We start from the raw sequence: 17,910 nt of genomic DNA, 5'->3' as shown, positions 1-17,910 counted from the left end.
GAAATTGCAAAACCGTTGTAGGCTCCTATTCCCTCTGCTGCCTCACAAACACAGCAGCCCTTTCCTTCGTGCCTGTGCCTGGTGGCTCTGTGACATCACTACTCTGACACCTTCTAGTTACAGTGGTCTCCTTGAGGGTTTGCAGGGTAATTCAGTGAGGACAGGGGCAGACCCAAGTTCTAGACTCTGAAAGATTATCCAATCTCTGATGTACCACATAACCAAGAGACTGCCAGGGACTGACCCAAGCCCAACTGAAGAAAGTCAACTTCAACTTGAGCATCCTGTGATGGAAGTTTACACTGTTACAATCCCTCCCTGCCCTGCCTCTGGCTGGGACCTGTCTCTCACTACGATAAGCAGCAGAGACCCCATCAAGGAAGCCTGGATTATAGGTGCAGCAGCCTCTGTGGGCTGAATAGCCCCCAGTGATAAGCCCTTGAAAACTTCCTTCAGGATCAAGTTCTGAGAAGACAGGGCTCCCTAAATTCTAAACTTAAGAGTTTCCTCACAGGCCTTTGGAGCCAGTAAAGCCTCCAAATCTGAGGGAAGCACCCCCCAAAAAAGAGGGGGTTCCACAGCACAGCCAAGAATGGGAGCTTCCATCTAAGCTATCTTTTTAGGAAATGCATGACAAGAAGGCGATGGCCATCCCGGCACGCTCAGCTTTGCCTGTATAACACACACCGCACTGGAACTCAGCCCAACCCCCTGGAGACCACACCTTATGAAGCAGCTACAGTGTGTGCTGCTCAGCCATCGCTAGTCCCCACCTTTCCCTTTGTCCCCCATATACTCAAGGAGTTTGTGTTCACGCGTTGGTTAATTGGTTTTGTTTTCTTCCTTTTATCCACTTGGTGTGTTTCACACTTTCTTCTGCTTTGATACACTTGAGGAATATGGGCATCGTTAATAGGAGGTGCCCACGGCAGTGAACCGGAAGATTGAAGGTACTTTAAATATCCAGCGAGGATGTATTTCAAAGAGAAACGTGACCTTGCCTTGAACGTCACACGTCTTTCACTCAGAGTGACGTTCACCAGCATAAGACACACATTCTGAAGGCCAGCCGGACACAGCCTCCCACCGAGGCTACATAGGTTTGCTTTAGGTTACAAAGCGATGTTGTGTGAAAGACGGGCTGTCATAGGGTAAGTACTGCCAAGACCCTCATCCTCCTGACACTCAGAACAGAAACATTCTGCATGGTTCCTAATTGGGTTAAAGGTTAAAAGATCTTTGAACTGCTAAGAGTTTAGCAACTTTAAAGGACATAATGGCCGTGTGCGTGCTGATGTTGGTTTATGTAGACACAGCACAAGTGTTCTCAGCCACTTCCACCTCTTATGCCCTAGAAGTGTCCAATACTTTGATTGCTTTTGTCTGGGACATTGGAGAGGGACAGTGACCAGAGGCCACAGCAACCCGTGAGCATTAACTTCAGGGCCCCTTTCCATCAACACTCTACTCTGTGGCCATTTAGGCAAACGTGGATGTCTTCCATGGCTTTAGTGCTCCAGCAATAAATACTTTATATGGACCTAATAAAATGCAATGCTTGGAAGAACGAGAAGAGACATATGGGCAGAAAACAAAGAAAGTTCAGAGACTCTGCATGCCCTGGTGAGTTCATCTTGCTCCTTCCAGGGTGATGATTTCAATAGTTTTAACGTGCACAATTTTATTCATAAGAGAAAGGGAGGAAAAATTCGATTTCAGAAGCTTCTAAAACACTTGACCCCACGCTGTCTGAAAACACTCTGTCGCTCCGCACAGCCTTGACCCGCAATCCCATTCCTTCTGGCAGCTTTTCTGTTGAATAGGGTTTTCTTCCTCTTTTTTTTTTAATATCTGAGAGCTGTGGCATTTTTAACAGACTGCATCATTTTGGAGTAACGTTCTCCCGAGGTGGGCCACTGAGATGTGTAATTATATCCTGTGGAAAATGATGGTGGTATGAGGGGTGTGGGAGGAGGTTATTGAATCACAAAAACACGTTCCCTATTCAGAAAAAAAAATGACAGTGTGCAGGATGTTCAATTTCCTTCCACTCTGTGACCATGGAGAGCTCGGCATCTTAGTGCGGAGCAGTCATTGGAATTCACTGGAGCCTGCCTGGCTTCGCTTTTATTGTTTTGGAAACTTATTACTCTTTCAGATGGTTCCCGGGCTTGCTGCCTTTTTCTTGGTATATATGAGCTAAGGTAGTCAGAGGGAACACTTTAATTACATTTTAAGTAGAATAAAAGCATAAGTATATTTATGAAAATCCTAGCAGAAGGTGCAGTGAGACCATTAACTTAAATCCCCAAAATGCATAAAGTAGGGGGTTTTTTTCATAATAAAAAAACTAAATCCATAGTTAGTGCACTGAATTGTACCTGCATATTAAAAACCTGCCCTAAACACAATATTGCTCCACTGCCCGTGTCGTAGTTGGGACTCCTCCTGTAAAACGTGTCCTGGGGATGTGCTGTGTCGCCGTCTATCTCCCAGGCTTCTCCCTCAGTTGCTGCTCCAATAATGCAAGTCAACCATCAGATAACCATCCTCATGTTGTCCCTCGATGTCCCTTCCGCCCTCTCTCACTGGGCCATTTCCCCCAGGTCATCTGGGCTCTGATGAAATTTGATTTTAATGAACTTGCAAATAATTTTGTCAAGTGAAAACCATGAGGTGAGATGTGGAGGAGGAAGCGAGGTCTGCACTTACACTTGGATATGGCAGAAACATCCAAGGAGAAGAAAGGTCAAGTTCTCACTGAGCCACCACATATTTACCGACTCTGAGTCCTTTGAGGGGTCTCTGCTCTGGCAGTGGGCAGATTCTAATGTTGTTCATTGGCTATATTTTTCAATAGATTTGATTAAAACTATTCAAAAGAACCGCCCAGAAAGATACAGCATAAATGATGTAGTGTTTCCTCCCCAGAATGTTGGTTCACAGTTGACCTCTAATAAAGCTTCAACCTGTGTCATTATTTTAAAGGAAGTTGTATAAATTTGACCTCCTAAAAGATGAAAAATAATAGCTTAAAACCTTTTATTCTTGCCCAGAGAAAAGGGTACATGATATAAGTCTTAAAGAGCAAGTCTTAATTTATTAAGTGATACTTCAAAGTCAACAGTGGGAAGAAATAAAGATAATCTAGCAATCTATCAGCTCCCCAGGGGAGTGAGTGTCCCAAGTACTTGGTACTCTACTGTATATTCGGCCTGTTGGTAAATTTACTGGTAATTATCCACCCTGTGGTGCGCAGACACACTACAAAGCCAAACCAAGAGAAATGAATTGATGGCATCAGGATCAGAGGGAGAAAGACTGAACGCAGCGCCTCTGCTCTGTATGAGACTGTGCCTTTCTGTGGGCCATGGCTGCAGACTAGAGGCAAAGCAGCCATACCACACCAGTGACCTAGCATCTTGTCTGTTATTCTTGCTCTGAGAACTTGAAACCAAGAGATCCATGGGTAAGGTGGGGTGAGTGACCTTCAAAGCCAACTTGACTGGATTTGCAATCACCTAGGAGATTTTCAAGTCCTTTCCAGAAAGCATTGAGGAGGTAGAGAGACATGCTGAATATAGCTGACAACCATTTCTTGGGCTGAGGACCTGAAAAGAAAAGTGTAAAGGACAAAGCTAACCGTCAGTGTTCCCTGACTCTCTATGTTCTCCCCACCAAGAAATAGGGAACTTCCTCTGCCATAATCTTCTGCCACCCTAGTGGATGGCAAGCAACTGTGGCTGAACTGTCTGAAACTGAGCCAGAATAGTCCTCCTCCATTACGTCATCCCTGTCAGGTCTACGCAGTCATAGCAACAACAACTGTAGCTAACCCAGGCTCTGAATGTGTCGTGTTGTGGTTCCTTGGAATACCCAGAGGTGCAGAGAGGCAGAGCACCTAGCAGTGCTGAGGCCATAGATAATTTAACATCCTGCCTTAAAATCTACATGGAGCTCTGGCAATGCTTTGGGTACATGAAGAAATGTAAAATCTAAAAATAAGTATTCTTAAATATTGTTTAAATACATTCTAATAACAATCCTAACTGGGTCTATGCTAGTTGTCTCTTTAGCAAAAATCAGCAAAAGGCACTCCAGCCCATCCTGGAAGCTCTCCGCTCCTCCCCGGGCCCCCATGCGTGCATTATTTATTTCCAAGCCAGTGATAAGAAGACATAATCTAAGTGGTGTATTTTCATGGAGAATTTGCCTATAAAATTGGAGCAGGACAACTGCTGAAAGTCCAAGATGCCATCCTTGTCTCCATGAGGAGTCATCAAGTGGTAGCGTGGAGGCGACCCTGTCCCATCTTCCCGTAGAACCCTTTACTTATGTTGCTTTTCTGTTAGGAAATACTTTTCTCCAGTTAGAATGACTCGCAGATTCCCTGCACGGGCAGCTAAGTGGCTCAGGACAAAAGCTCCTCCTCATGTATCATGTTAGAACATCCCTGTGACCAACAATAGGACAAAACTTACTCAATATGTCTTTAAATTTTTATCACTTTAAAAACTTTTAGGCGTGTGTGGTGTGCATGTGACAGGCCACATGTACAAGTCAGGTCAAAGGACAATTTGTTGAAGTAGGTTCTCCATTCCCACAGCCATGGGTCCTGGGAATCAAACTCGGGTCGATAGGCTTGGCTCCAAGCATCTTCATCTGTTAAGCCTGCCTTGCTGGCCCTTTTATATTTTCCTCACTAAATGCGAGGAGATGTGAACTAGACGTGGAAATTAGCCATGTACTTTTAAGTAGAAATAGTACCGTCTTTCCCTTTAAAGCTGTGGTCGGAGCAGAAGGGTTCATGATGCATGGGCGTTAAGAGAAAGACATCGGTCTCTCCTAACTTTACCCATGAGGCTCAGCTGAATCGATGAACTCGTCCATCCTGGTTCTCAACCTAGTGCTGCGACCCTTCACTACTGCTCCTCCTGTTGTGGTGACCACCCCCCAACCATAAAATTATTTTCCTTGCTGCTTTTTAACTGTAATTTTGCTACCGCTATGAATCGTGTGAATGTTTTTGGAGACAGAGGGTTGCCAAAGGGGTCACGACCCACAGGCTGAGAGCCACTGTGCTGATGTGCACCTTAGTAAGAGCCCAGAGATGACAATTGGTGAGGCCCATCCTAATTAAAATGTTCTGGACAGCGGGATGCTGAAATGGGGTGAGATTGGTTGCTTTCCCACCTGCTGACTGGTGTCTCTTGTCACCAATTAAATGAAAACAATGGGGTCACAGTAACTTTCTAATTGTAAGGGCTTTTGGAAGTCCCGTTATTACCACACACTAACAACACACCTGCAGGTTGAACACCAGACTCCCACAGGAGCCTCCGCCTGTCAAGAGTGAGACAGGTCACCCCATAAACTGAAGCAGGAATTCACCAGAAGATCTCAAAGTCAGTTATCTTCTCCCATCTTCCTACAGAATAACAATATAAAAAAACCAGAACATTTTAGATGGGTAGAAAAGGCAGAGGGGAGTGAAATTGGTAATTAAATCATGACAAACTCAAAGTAGAATTACATTGTTAGAAGTCAAATAATAGTTATTACTCAAACTGTGAAATAATTGTCATTCATAGAGTAACAAAGACACTTTCAGAAAGAGAATATTTGACTTTAAAAATCCCTGGAGCTATTTTTAAATGTGTGTTATAGGGCAGAATAGAGTTAACATACTGTAGCTTGTTGCGGGTTATATGTTTATAACCTACAGGTTATAAAGTGGTCTTGTTCCAGATGGAATTATCTGGTGGTTTTTTAATTGTGTTTCTGTTGTCTCAATTTATTAATAACTTTAAAATATTTTATTTTTATTTATCCTGTACACTCCAATATTTTCTTCTTCAACCAGTAATATACGACTATCACTTTAGTTGTTCACAGACAGAACCTCTAATTTTTATTGTTCCCTAAAGTTTTTTGGAAAAATTATTTTTATTCTATATGTATAAGTGTTTGGTAGGCACACGTGTATGTACCCACAGAGTCCGGAGCAAATGGCCTACTAAAATCTGAGTGACAGATGGTTATGAGCCCCTATGTGGGTGCTGGGAACCAAACCCGAGTCATCTACAAGAGCAGCAAGTACTCTTAACCACATGATCTCACCAGTCTACCTCCTGGGTTTTTCACAATGCTTTTTATGATCATGGCTAAGGGGCCTTAGATGAAAATGGGTGATTCGTATCCAGTTCCTGTGTTTGTGGTATGGTCCTTCTGTTCCTGTGTTGGTGACACACTCAGTTCCTGTGTTGATGGCATGGTCTTTCTATTCCTGAATGCTATGAGGTTTTGGCTTCTGATGGTTTGTGCCGTGGGGATGCTCAGGACAAGGTTTAAAATCCATGTGGTCAACCTCCTTTCCTGCCTGTTAGTTGTCAAGACTCGTCTGGGTCATAGGAACAAGACCTGACATGACGTGAAAAACAGGAGCGGCACAGATTGTGTCTGGATGAAATGTGTGCCGTGCACACAGGTGGCACTGTGCTCAGAAATAATTTGCTCCTTGGGTCCACGGGTTGGAAGTTTTCTATTTATTGTGTTCATATTTCGTTTCAAGGTGGAGCCTGCTGACAAGTTCTTAGGTCATGGGTCAACTAGGGGAGGCCCTCAGAAGGGAGAGCGGAACCCCAGTTCCTCAGCCTCCCTGTGTTCCACGCAGACTCCACAGCCCCTGGTGTGTTCCTAACACGATGCCATGCACCAGCAGAAGCCACACAGCCAGGGCTACCTGGGTGAGCTGTGCATCGACAAGCCTCTTGTCTTTATGTGTAGCCTGCTTCTGGTATGCCATTCAGATCACAGAAAATGGCCTAATGCAGACAGGTTTCCAAAGCCTTAGAACACTTTTTTATATCAATGCAGATATATACTCTAACAAAGCAGTGCAGTCCTTCATTCATTCGGTACGTGCTTATTGAATGCAAACCTTGAGGGTGTAGGCTCTAGGTAAACAAAAGGCCGAACGTGCAGTCCCCTCTCAGATGACAGACAAGCATGGAATGTGCTAAGCGCTGAGCACATGGTCCCCGTGCTGCATGCCAGGCAGGCAAGTCTGTAACTGCTTGAACCTTCTCACCAGTGCTGGCCATCAGTTTGCCTAGTATCTGTGACAATGACAGGAGACAAGCTCTATTCAGCTTTCCTGTTACCCTGGGCTGCCCATAACTTCTGTGTAGAGCTGACTATGCAGGGAGAGACGCCATGGGCACTAGAGTGGGACTAAACCCTAGATCAGTCCTGACACTTGTCACTGACAGTAAACGGTATCTTCACTATAAATGGGACAGGAAAACCTAACGTGACTTAAAAAAAAAAACAAACCAGGTGTAATGCAGCCAGATAAAGTTCAGAGTATATTACAGGATTTTAATCTTGAAGTCGTGAAGCGTTAGCCATCCCACTTTCCCACACTAGCCCAAATAACATTCCTTTGGTAATTTATTAGGGAGAAAAAAAAATACCTTCATGTGTCTTAAAAGAGTAGTGGAAACTTGTAATATAGTAAAGAAATTTGGGGAAATGTTGGGTTTTTTTTTTTCTTCAAATATTTCAGTAGGGTATTGTTCAAATAAATTGTGCATTTTCCCTTTATCCTCTGCTTCTGTGAGGTGCTAGCCAATGCAGAACAGAGCTTAGCAAAAGCCACATAAAAAATTCCCAGAGTAAAACAGCTTTATTCCTGTGACTCTTGCCTGTTTGACCACTACCCCCGGTTTCAAGGACTCCCTTTAAGACCCCCTCTGCTCGCTACATCAAATTATCATGCTTAGTGTCATTTTCTCTTTCTTCCAGAGCTTCTTTGAAGGACAGTCCGCGCCATGGGACTCCGCTAAGAAGGATGAGAACAGGATGAAGAACCGATACGGAAACATCATTGCGTGTAAGCGGTGGCTGCGGCGGCGGCGGCGGTGTGCCCCTGCCAGGGACGTGGTGGTGGCAGCGGCGGCGGCGGTGTGCCCCTGCCAGGGGCGTGGTGGTGGCAGCGGCGGCAGCGGCGGTGTGCCCCTGCCAGGGGCGTGGTGGTGGCAGCGGCGGCGGCTGCGGTGTGCCCCTGCCAGGGACGTGACCAGGCTCGCACAGTGAGAATTTACCGTGCAATTACTGCCTTCATCCCTGTGCTGAGGGAAGGAAAAAAATCATGTGACCCCCTAACTACATCAGTGCACCCTCCCTAAGGGCCTGGGTTTTCTTTTAGATTTAGGGTTTAGGTAATGCAGGTGAGGTTAGAAAACGCTGAGGAAGGAAATGCGCTTAGGAGGGAGTAGGCACTCCGGACTTGACACCTCCCAGCTGCTGCATGAGAATGAGTGGAAGTAATGGCTCACAGCAGGCCTCCCGCACAGAGCTCCGCGCACACCGCGGCGCATTAATCCTGCGGACACTGGGTTAGGTAGGTCAGTAATAGCCCCATTTTAAGGGCAGGAAAGCGAAACTCAGAAGCTAAATGATAGTCTCTGTATCACAATACTCATTAGCAAAAGGGCTAGGATTATAGCTCAGAAATTCCCAGCGCCTGTGAAACCGAACGCTGCCATCCATAATGCCTCAGACAGCTCTTAAATCGAGCCCAACCTCATTAATGTTCTGTAACCAGGCCGAGACTCGTGGCAGATGGATGAGTCTCCCTTCTCCCAGGCCTCAGACCATCCATCCTCCGCATGCAACCGCTCCAAGTCACATACGATGGCATACGATGGCATCAAGGTGCCAGTGGGCCCACTGTGGTCACCAAACAGTCCAGGCTGCTTGTGAGGGAGCAGAGACTAACAACAGTGCGAGGCTGGCCCTGCGGAGCACCTTGTTCATCATGTCTTGTTACTTAGAAAAGAACACAAACTTGGAGGGTACAGGAATTTCTAGGGAGCCATGTGTTTGCTTTATTGATTGTGAAGCGCAGCTGAATTCTGCCTGCCTGCCTGCCTGCTGGAGCATTCCTTGGCTTGGCGGTGCAGTTTCTATGGTGGTTCAAGTCATAGGGTGCTAAGTGCTCAGAGGGTCGCTGTCATGACTGAGACACTGATTTTTTTTCTTTTAAACTTTTGTTTCATTTTTCATTATTTTGCATTTAAGCAGAGCACGAGACTAGTAGCTCTCGTATTGGACAGTTGTCTTAGTTACTTTTCTGTTGCCATGGCAAAATGCCATGACCAAGGCAACTCATAAAAGGAAGCATTTGATTTGGAGCTCGCTGGTCAAGTGGGTTACAGTGTGTGACCATCATGCAGGATGTATGGTAGCCGGCAAGCAGGCAGGCATGACACTGGAGCAGCAACTGAGAGATTTTATCCTCATCAGCGAGATAAGAAGGCAGAGAGAAAGAGAGAGAGAGAGAGAGAGAGAGAGAGAGAGAGAGAGAGAGAGAGAGAGAGAGACTAGGACGGCATGACTTTTGGAACCTTAAAGCCCATCCCCAGTGACACACCTCCTCCAGCAAGGCCACGCCTCCTAATCCTTCCCAAACAGCTCCAGCAGCTGGGGACCAAGTATATAACATACGAACCTGGGGGAGTCATTCTTATTCAAACCACCACAAAAGTACATATTGTTGATATGTTTTATTCAAAGAAGAGTAGGGCTTACAAAGAACATGTAAAGTACTTTGCCAGCCAAGCCTTGCCTTCCCTTTGGATACCAATAACAACAACAAAAAACAAAACAAAACAAAACAAAACTACTGGCTTTTCAAGGGTATAAATGTTGCCTCTGTGTGCTTCGTAGGCTGGTTTTTTAAAACCCACCATGCTTGCTTAAGGCTTTGTGGCTCTATCATTGTCATGGGCAGGAAATGTGGCCTGAGGTCTAGAGTTTGACTTCCTGTTGGTGAGGTGTATTGGCACTCTGCAACGCTTTGTCAGGACTGAACACTGAGAGCACAAAAATCATAATATCATCTGTTGCCCGTGCCCCAAGACAGCTAGCAAGCACTTGAAGGCCGTGCCAAAGGGAGTTTTGAGCAGTGGAGCTCCAAGCATGCTTCTCTATGACGTTGAGTCTAATATTTGCCCTGTAGGTTACTTGGGAAATGCTCTGAAGGGAGGATATGCACACATGCATGCTAGGGTGGGTGTGTATGTGCACTGATGACAAGGAGAGTCCTGTTACCGCCCTCTCTAACTTACTCCCTTAAAACACAATCTGTCACTGAACTTAGGCTGCTGGGCATCGCCTGTCTCTTCCCTCCATAGCACTAAGGTGATGTGTGAGCCACAGCCACACCTGGCTCTTGAGGTGGGTCCTGGGACTCGAACATCGGGCAGCCTTACCAGCAGAGCTACTTCCCTCCTGAGAAATACTCTCAAGTGATGAGTGGAACATAGCTGAGGCTGAGCAGTTTTACTCTTGAAATCTTATATCCAGAATACTCCAACTTTTTGAGCATGAGAAGATGCTGCAAGTGGAAGTTTCCCACAGTAAGAAACTGTTTTTTAATTGTACAAAATTACCTTTAGGTGTACAGGTGGACAAAATCACCTGTAGCTTTGGATAGATGGATAAAGAGAGAAAGAGAGAGAGAGAGAGAGAGAGAGAGAGAGAGAGAGAATATATACATATATTACACATATATCATATATGTATATATGTGTGTGTATATATATATGCTATATATGTGCAGTTATTTTTTATTGCAAGCACTGGTGATTGAGGATATGTAACTTGTGAAACTTACCATTTACTACACTGCACACCGCTAAACAATTTACACAGATAGGTTTGTCTGTCTGTCTGTCTGTCTGTCTGTCTGTCTGTGTCCCTGTGTATGTATGTGTGTATAGTATATATCTATGTGTGTGTGTCTGTGTGTCTTATGCGTCTGTGTGTGTGTATGTGTGTGTGTGTGTGTGTGTATATGTGTGTGTCTCTGTCTGTCTTTCTCTGTGTCTGTATATGGGTATGTGTGTCTGTGTATCGTGTGTGTGTGTGTGTGTCTGTCTGTCTGTCTGTCTACCTGCCTCTATCTGACTGTCTGTCTGTCTCTGTCTGTCCCTGTGTATGTATGTGTGTGTAGTATATATCTATGTGTGTGTGTCTGTGTGTCTTATGTGTCTGTGTATGTGTGTCTGTCTGTCTGTCTGTCTTTCTCTGTCTGTGTCTGTATATGGGTATGTGTGTCTGTGTGTCTTGTGTGTATGTGTGTCTGTCTGTCTGTCTGTCTGTCTGCCTGCCTCTATCTGACTGTCTGTCTGTCTCTGTCTGTCCCTGTGCATGCATGTGTGTGTAGTATATATCTATGTGTGTGTATCTGTGTGTCTTGTGTGTGTGTGTGTGTGTGTGTGTGTGTGTCTGTCTGTCTGTCTGTCTGTCTCTGTCTCTCTGTCTGTCTTTGTCTGTGTCTGTATATGGGCATGTGTGTCTGTGTGTCTTGTGTGTGTGTGTCTGTCTGTCAGTCTGTCTGTCTGTCTGTCTGCCTGCCTGCCTGCCTCTATCTGACTATCTGTCTGTCTGTCCCTGTGTGTGTATGTGTGTATGGTATGTACCTATGTGTGTGTGTGTCTGTGTCTATATGTGTGTGTGTGTGTCTGTCTCTGTTCCTGTGTGTGATGTGTGTGTGTGTCTATCTGTGTGTGCATATACACATGCATACCTTGTGTCTGAGGAGGCCAGAAGAGGGCATGGGATCCCCTGGAACTAGAGTTTAAAATGTTTATGGACAACCATGTGGGTGCTGGGAATCAAACTTGAGTCCTCTAAAAGACTCAGTGCTCTCAACCTCTGAGCCTCTCTCTACCCCCAGGAGACACTCATCATTTTCGTTGTCTATTTTAAAAAGCCACACAACTCGGGCAAAGGAGAGCAATGTGGCAGAAGGTCTGCGTGTGGCCTGTGTCGCGGAAAATGCGCTCAGAAGTGGAACAGATTTAAATCTTGCTGGCAGCATGGGTTTCCAGTCTGAGAGCCAGACAGGCCAAGGCAGGCAGCAAATGATAGGGCCCAGACCGTCAAGCGGGAACTACACTGCAGAAGGCATGCTGGAACCCAAGAGGCGGGAGCAGGGTGATCAGAAAAGACCCAGGCGGAAGAACAGGAAAGCAACTTGAGATTAGGAAGCAACTCTTAGCTCAGTGACCTCGGGTGAATCACGAGCCTACTTAATTTCATAGTTTTCTGAGAGCATTAAATGTTAGAGAAGTGAACCGAACATTAAGGTGACATCGTTGCTCCCTATGGTGAGGATAGGTTTATTTTCTTTATTCCCCACTTCTGTGTTATTCTTTCATAGCTTAGAAAAAACATTGGGCCGTTTAAAATGAAAGATGGAGCAAATCAGTGTCATGAAGCTTGGAGCCTCACACGTTTCCCTCAGGCAAACACAGTGGTCAGCTTCATTGTGGCCATTGTGGGCTGGGCTGTGACATGCGTCAATGTGTGGGCTGGGATGTGACGTGCGTCCATGTGTGGCATGGCTGTCTGTGGCCTTGCATGTCACATTTCTTAGCTTCTTGGTGCCCTCCATCCTATCTCCTCTGGCATTTCCACACTGCATTGCCTTGTTTGTATGCCTTTCCAGGGACACAGAGAAACTCCTCTGCTCCAGCTACTCCAGCCAGTCTCCTTGTTCTGTCTCTCTGCATCTCCCAGACACAGCTTCTCTCCCAGACACAGCTTCTCTCCCAGAGCACAGCTTCTTCCTTTATAGATTGCCGCATTTTCTAAAAAAAAAATCTCTATAAATTTGTCATTATTTGTAGCTCATTATTCATGTAAACAGGTTGTATATGACCATGTGTCATATATTTATAATATAGCGTGTATATAAAGTGTGTAGTTCTCTGCAGGGCTCTGCGTTGGCAAGCCCTGAGATAGTGATCACTTGAACAACCTGCCAGTTACGAATGCATCTAAATTATACCATCCAGATCCTTGGAACTAGGAAAGTACTCTGTGTAAATAGATGGTTTCGATACCAAACAACCATGGATGACATGGATGACATGACAACCTTTGTCATGAATAGTAGAAGCTTGCAACAGTGTTCTCTGCCCCACATCTGTGTGAAACAGTGTGATTTGAGAGCTGAGTGTCTGGGGAGGGCCCTCAGGACTGAGTCCCTAAGCCATTTTTGTGAATCCACTAAAAGTGCTGTTTCATTAGTCTGAGTATTACTGCTTAGAAACTGCTTCATTAATGGGGGGGGGGGGAAGGTTGAAAATGTCTTACCTATTGCAGAAGATGTGCAAAGATTTGAAGAATAACAAAATAGTAAGAGTCCTTATCTAATGTAGCCCAGGTGTATACCCACATGTATATAATGCTTATATTTTTAATAGGCATAGAGGGCAGTTGGCATTCTGCATCCTGAAAGACACATATAAATGCAGAAAGGCCAGTTCCCCTTCCTGAGATGTCTGCCTCCCAGAAGCCAAGGCCTTAGGGGCAGCCCCTCCTCTGGACGTGAGGGACTGTGGGATTTATTGTACACACACAGAGTCTCGGCAGCGCTTTCCGAAGAACATAAAAGAGCTTGTAATGATCACATTCATTGTTTCGCAACAGTGTTTGCATATAAAATGGTGTTAACGGCGCTTCAAAACTGTTTATTGGCTTTGCTCTTAAGTAAGTTAAACTTTTCCTTTATTTACACTATAAATTTGCTGAGCTAGCCCTTTCCAAATCGAAGCCAGCGTTCTGTCCGCCATCACCACCAGCGCACACACGGACTCAGCCCTTCTAATCCTCTCAATGATTCCCAGCTATAATTAACTCCAAGCAAAGACAAACACCAAATCTCCCTGCTAACGAGGCAGCCCCTTTGCAGCTGCTCCCCATTATGGGCTACTGCTAGTAAAGAGAGTGAGCCAGAATCCATAGGCACCTCCCAGGCACATTCTCTCTCCTGGTTTTGTTGTTGTTGTTGTTGTTGTTTTTTGTTTTGCCATTTATTCAAGCTGAGGACCCTCTTTCCCTGTCCATTTACCGTGTGCTTCACATAAAAGAGAGACCAAGCTGGGAACCAAATAAAGAGGATGATGGTAGAGCTACGGGGCAAACTGAGCAGTGACTTAGAGCCCGATATGGATGAGAGCAGGAGGCCAGCTTGCCAGAGCAGAGAGGTGGGAGGGAAATTTCAGGCACAAGACACTGGGGTCACCACAATGACAAAAGTTGAGAGAGTCTTTGTCCTCATGAACCCAACAGTCGCAGGGCAGAAGTTGGGGGAGCTGTGGAAGGAATTAGATGATTATACACAATTACCGAAATGAGCAAAATACAAGGTAAAGGCCCAATCAATGCTACACGATTCAACTAAAGCTTGACCGACAGAGACTGGCTTACTCAGAGATGGGGGGCGGGGGGCCTCCATGAGAGGTGACATGGGACTGCCACATGTGGGAAGAGGGGGTACCTGAGTTTGGGGAACTGTAGAAAGGCTGGACAGTTGGAATGGTAAGGTGAAAGTTACGTTACCTACAGGGAGAGGGAAGAGGAGACTGTAAATCCTGGAGCGCATTAAGGCATTTGCTCTTTATTAGGCAAACAAGGGAGTTTTACTAAATGAGAGTTAGTTGCTAACCAAGCATGCAGTGAAATTTTTTAATCAAACTGTGAAATAGATTATCTATCAGAAATCACTCAGTTGGGGAGATCTTTAGTAGCTAGCCCAAGTGAGAAAATGTATGCTGTAGATTCAAGGAAAGTAACTGACCAAAAGACTGGGGACAGAGTTGTGGGGTCAGACACACAAAGGAGTCAGACAGACGTACAGACATACAGATAGGTGGGTGGCATCTGAAGAAGAGATCAGGAGTGGGCTTGGGATTAGCAGTAACACAGGAAGTTGAGAGTGCAGTCTGGGGACCTGGGGACCATTGAAGCATTCCAATGAGCTGTTGATGGGTGGTGAAAAGGACAGCTCTAAGAACGGTCAGAAGGGGGCTGAAGGGGGCCCGGAGACAGGCAGCGTGAGAGTCTGTGGAAGAGCACGGAGAACATGGAGACCCCAGGGCCTGCCCAGGGGAGGGGAGGCTGAAATAGTGGCCACACTGAGCCTACTATATACAGAGGCTGGGCATGCAACGCGAGAGCCCTGCTGCGAGCTCTAGTTCAGTGAAGACGGACTTGGTGCTGATGGTGGCCGCAAGAGCATCCTTGCTAGGAAGCGAAGATCCTTTCTGAGTTTGCCCTCTGCTGGAGCAAGCCCTGCTTCCCAGTTCACCTGCTAATCAGTAGCTGAGAGGGGGCTGCTTGACACCCCATCTTTCCCTCCAGACTGCTTTAACCAGAAACCCAATTTTGATGACCCAAGTTGAAGGTCTTTTTATTCATGATTTTCATATTGGGGTAGAGTTTTTCTCTCTGTGTTAAATAAGTGAAGTGCAGCACATCTGTGAGGGCCATTTACAGTTGTCATTCTCCAGCTTGGCTTCAAAAGCCAGGGCAGTGGGAAAGGGAGCAGGGGGGAGGGGGGAGGGGGGGAAGGACAGGGGGGATGGGGTGGGGGATGGGGGGGCAGTGGGGAGGGCACTAAACGGTTTGTTAGATGAGGAGGAACCAGAGTACAGGATCCTGTAGCATTACATTCAGGTGGACAACAGCCAACGCGAATTGAGGTAACACGTTCGGGAAGTAAAATCAGAGAAGTGAACAACTCAGGAAGGGCTCTCAGCAGTACATAGGCCGAGGAAGCAAGTGGAGAAGCCACAGTGTCTTCATACAGGATCCCTGCCGTCAGACCCAGGGCCGCCTCCTCTGCCTGTGTGTCTGGGGAGACAAGTACAGTCAGACAGCAGTGGTAGGATGCCAAGCACCCCTCGTAGTGACGCTCACTTGACCCCTTTCACAGGCTGTACCTTGCTACCCGTGCAGCAGAATCCTTGGCCAGATGTAACTGCAGAAGGAGCAGAGCCGTTCTTTGCAGAAATCACTGGGAATTAAATTAATTCTGAGTCGTCCCCCAGAAGCCAGATGTTACTTCGGTCACTGTAATTCCAATCCAATATTTAACTTAACTATGCCGTCGATATTTAGTGGAGAGAGAGGGAATTGGTTAGAGATGAAAGCTTGTCGATTGCAGGCTCCTTTTCTGCCACCGTGGGAATACCTGATCAGGCATAGGTTAAAGCTGTAAAGCCATCGCCAATATCACTCTGTATAGTAGCATTTGCAGCCACGTAGGGGTATTTTTAAATAATGTCATTTGATGAAAAGATATAAATACCATGTTTAGAGGATTTAGGGCATAAAGACCTGTTTTATATCTTTAGTATTTTTTTTCTTAATTCCTCAATAGTTTTCTGAAGGTTCTTTTTTTCCTTTCCTATGACACATATTAATTCTAAATATTGGTGACAATACAGTGTGCGTATCCAGTGCATGTACACAATGTATGAGGTAGTTAGCCTTTCTCCATCCTTAGATGTTTATCACGGAACTTTGAATTCATCTCTTCCAGCTCTTGACAAAATATACAATAAATTGTCCTGAATGATTATCGCCACCACCGTGCTAAGGAGCATGGGCGCTCACTCCCCTTGTCGACTGTATCTTGGCGCCTTTGCTCAGCGTCTTTCCTTCCTCTCCCGTCTCCTTCCTCGCTACGCGTATTGGCCTGCCTTTGCTCCACACGGCTCTCCTCCAGTGCGTACAGGCACACATGCACGTGGAAATCACAGGCCGATGGTAACTATTCAACAAGTGGTAGTTTTTAATAACAGGTCTCCATTTGCCAATTTCTCACCCCCAAAATATCAGTAGCCCAAGTGGGAAACAGTACATTCACGGAAAGTAACTGACCAACCGAAAATCTGGATAGACTGTGGGGTCAGACAGATGAAAGGGTCATATAGACATATAGATGGGCTGTTTGCTCATGGGAATGATTTGAAGAAGAGAGCGGGAATGGGCTCGGGGTTGGCAGTTAGACTGGAAGCTGGTGAGCGAGGTGTGGGGATATTTTGAAGCACTTGTAAGTAGTCTTTCTGCAGACTGAACTTGACAGGGTAGCTGAGTGTGCTGCTTCTGTGATGGAGGGCACTGAGTTGTGATTATAATGTAAACACTTGTGTTTTAGTTGCATTCCAGGCATGCATGGAAAAGAACTACTTTTTTCTCTAATTATAAAAGCAATACATACACATTAAGGAAAATGCACAGTAACACTGAGCAAATGGTCCAGAGCATCATTTTCCTAGCTAAAACCCAAGACAAGGTTTACTCTGGGCTTTTCTTTCCTAAGCCATGAAGTTATTGACTTTGTGTTTTTTTTTTCATTTGTTTTTTTTTTTCTAATAAAAATAGAGTCCATGTATTTTTCTGATTATGAAGACACTATAAAGCGTGCAGACAGCTGTGGTATGTAAACTCACATCAAACCTCAGCTTCAGGGAAGCCCCCTCCTGCCAGTTGCCACACTGTGTGTGGTTCCGTGCACACCGCACCCACACAGTGTGTACAGGAAAGCCACGAGTCTCTTCTATAGAGCAGGGCACATGAACGAGGGACACCTACTAACGGTGACACTTAAACAATGTCTGGTCTATGTGTCGTACCTAACACGGCGTATGTGCTGGATGAAGGGACATTTCCTGTGTTGTTTAGAGAATAATCATGGGAGAAGATTCTGTGCGGATTCAACTCAAACACACTTTTCTAATATTGTCAATACGGCCACATCTGGGGAGAGGGCAGGCAGATAAGGAGGATGAACTACACACACACACACACACACACACACACACACACACGCACGCACGCACGCACACACACACACACACACACACACGCACGCACACACACACACACACACACGCACGCACGCACGCACACACACACACACGCACGCACGCACGCACGCACGCACGCACGCACGCACGCACGCACGCACGCACGCACACACACACACACACACACACACACACACACACTGGATGTGTTGACTGCAACCTGCCCTTCTTCATTCTG

General features: G+C 45.8%; 1 protein-coding gene across 7 annotated transcripts in view; it reads left to right on the top strand.

The window, feature by feature from the left end:
• PTPRM (protein tyrosine phosphatase receptor type M) overlaps positions 1–17,910 on the top strand; it is a 687,660-nt gene that overhangs the window by 585,869 nt on the left and 83,881 nt on the right. For all 7 annotated transcript variants that reach the window (XM_084778137.1, XM_084778138.1, XM_084778136.1 and 4 more), the window contains one exon: positions 7,807–7,894. In XM_084778137.1, the coding sequence (XP_084634263.1) occupies positions 7,807–7,894 (88 nt within the window). The remainder of the gene's footprint in view (positions 1–7,806; positions 7,895–17,910) is intronic.

This window comes from Acomys minous (assembly GCF_964271855.1).
Source record: "Acomys minous genome assembly, chromosome: 4".
Lineage (NCBI taxonomy): Eukaryota > Metazoa > Chordata > Mammalia > Rodentia > Muridae > Acomys > Acomys minous.
The sequence above is the reverse complement of the archived record's forward strand: the minus strand, read 5'-3'. Positions and strand labels throughout refer to the sequence as shown.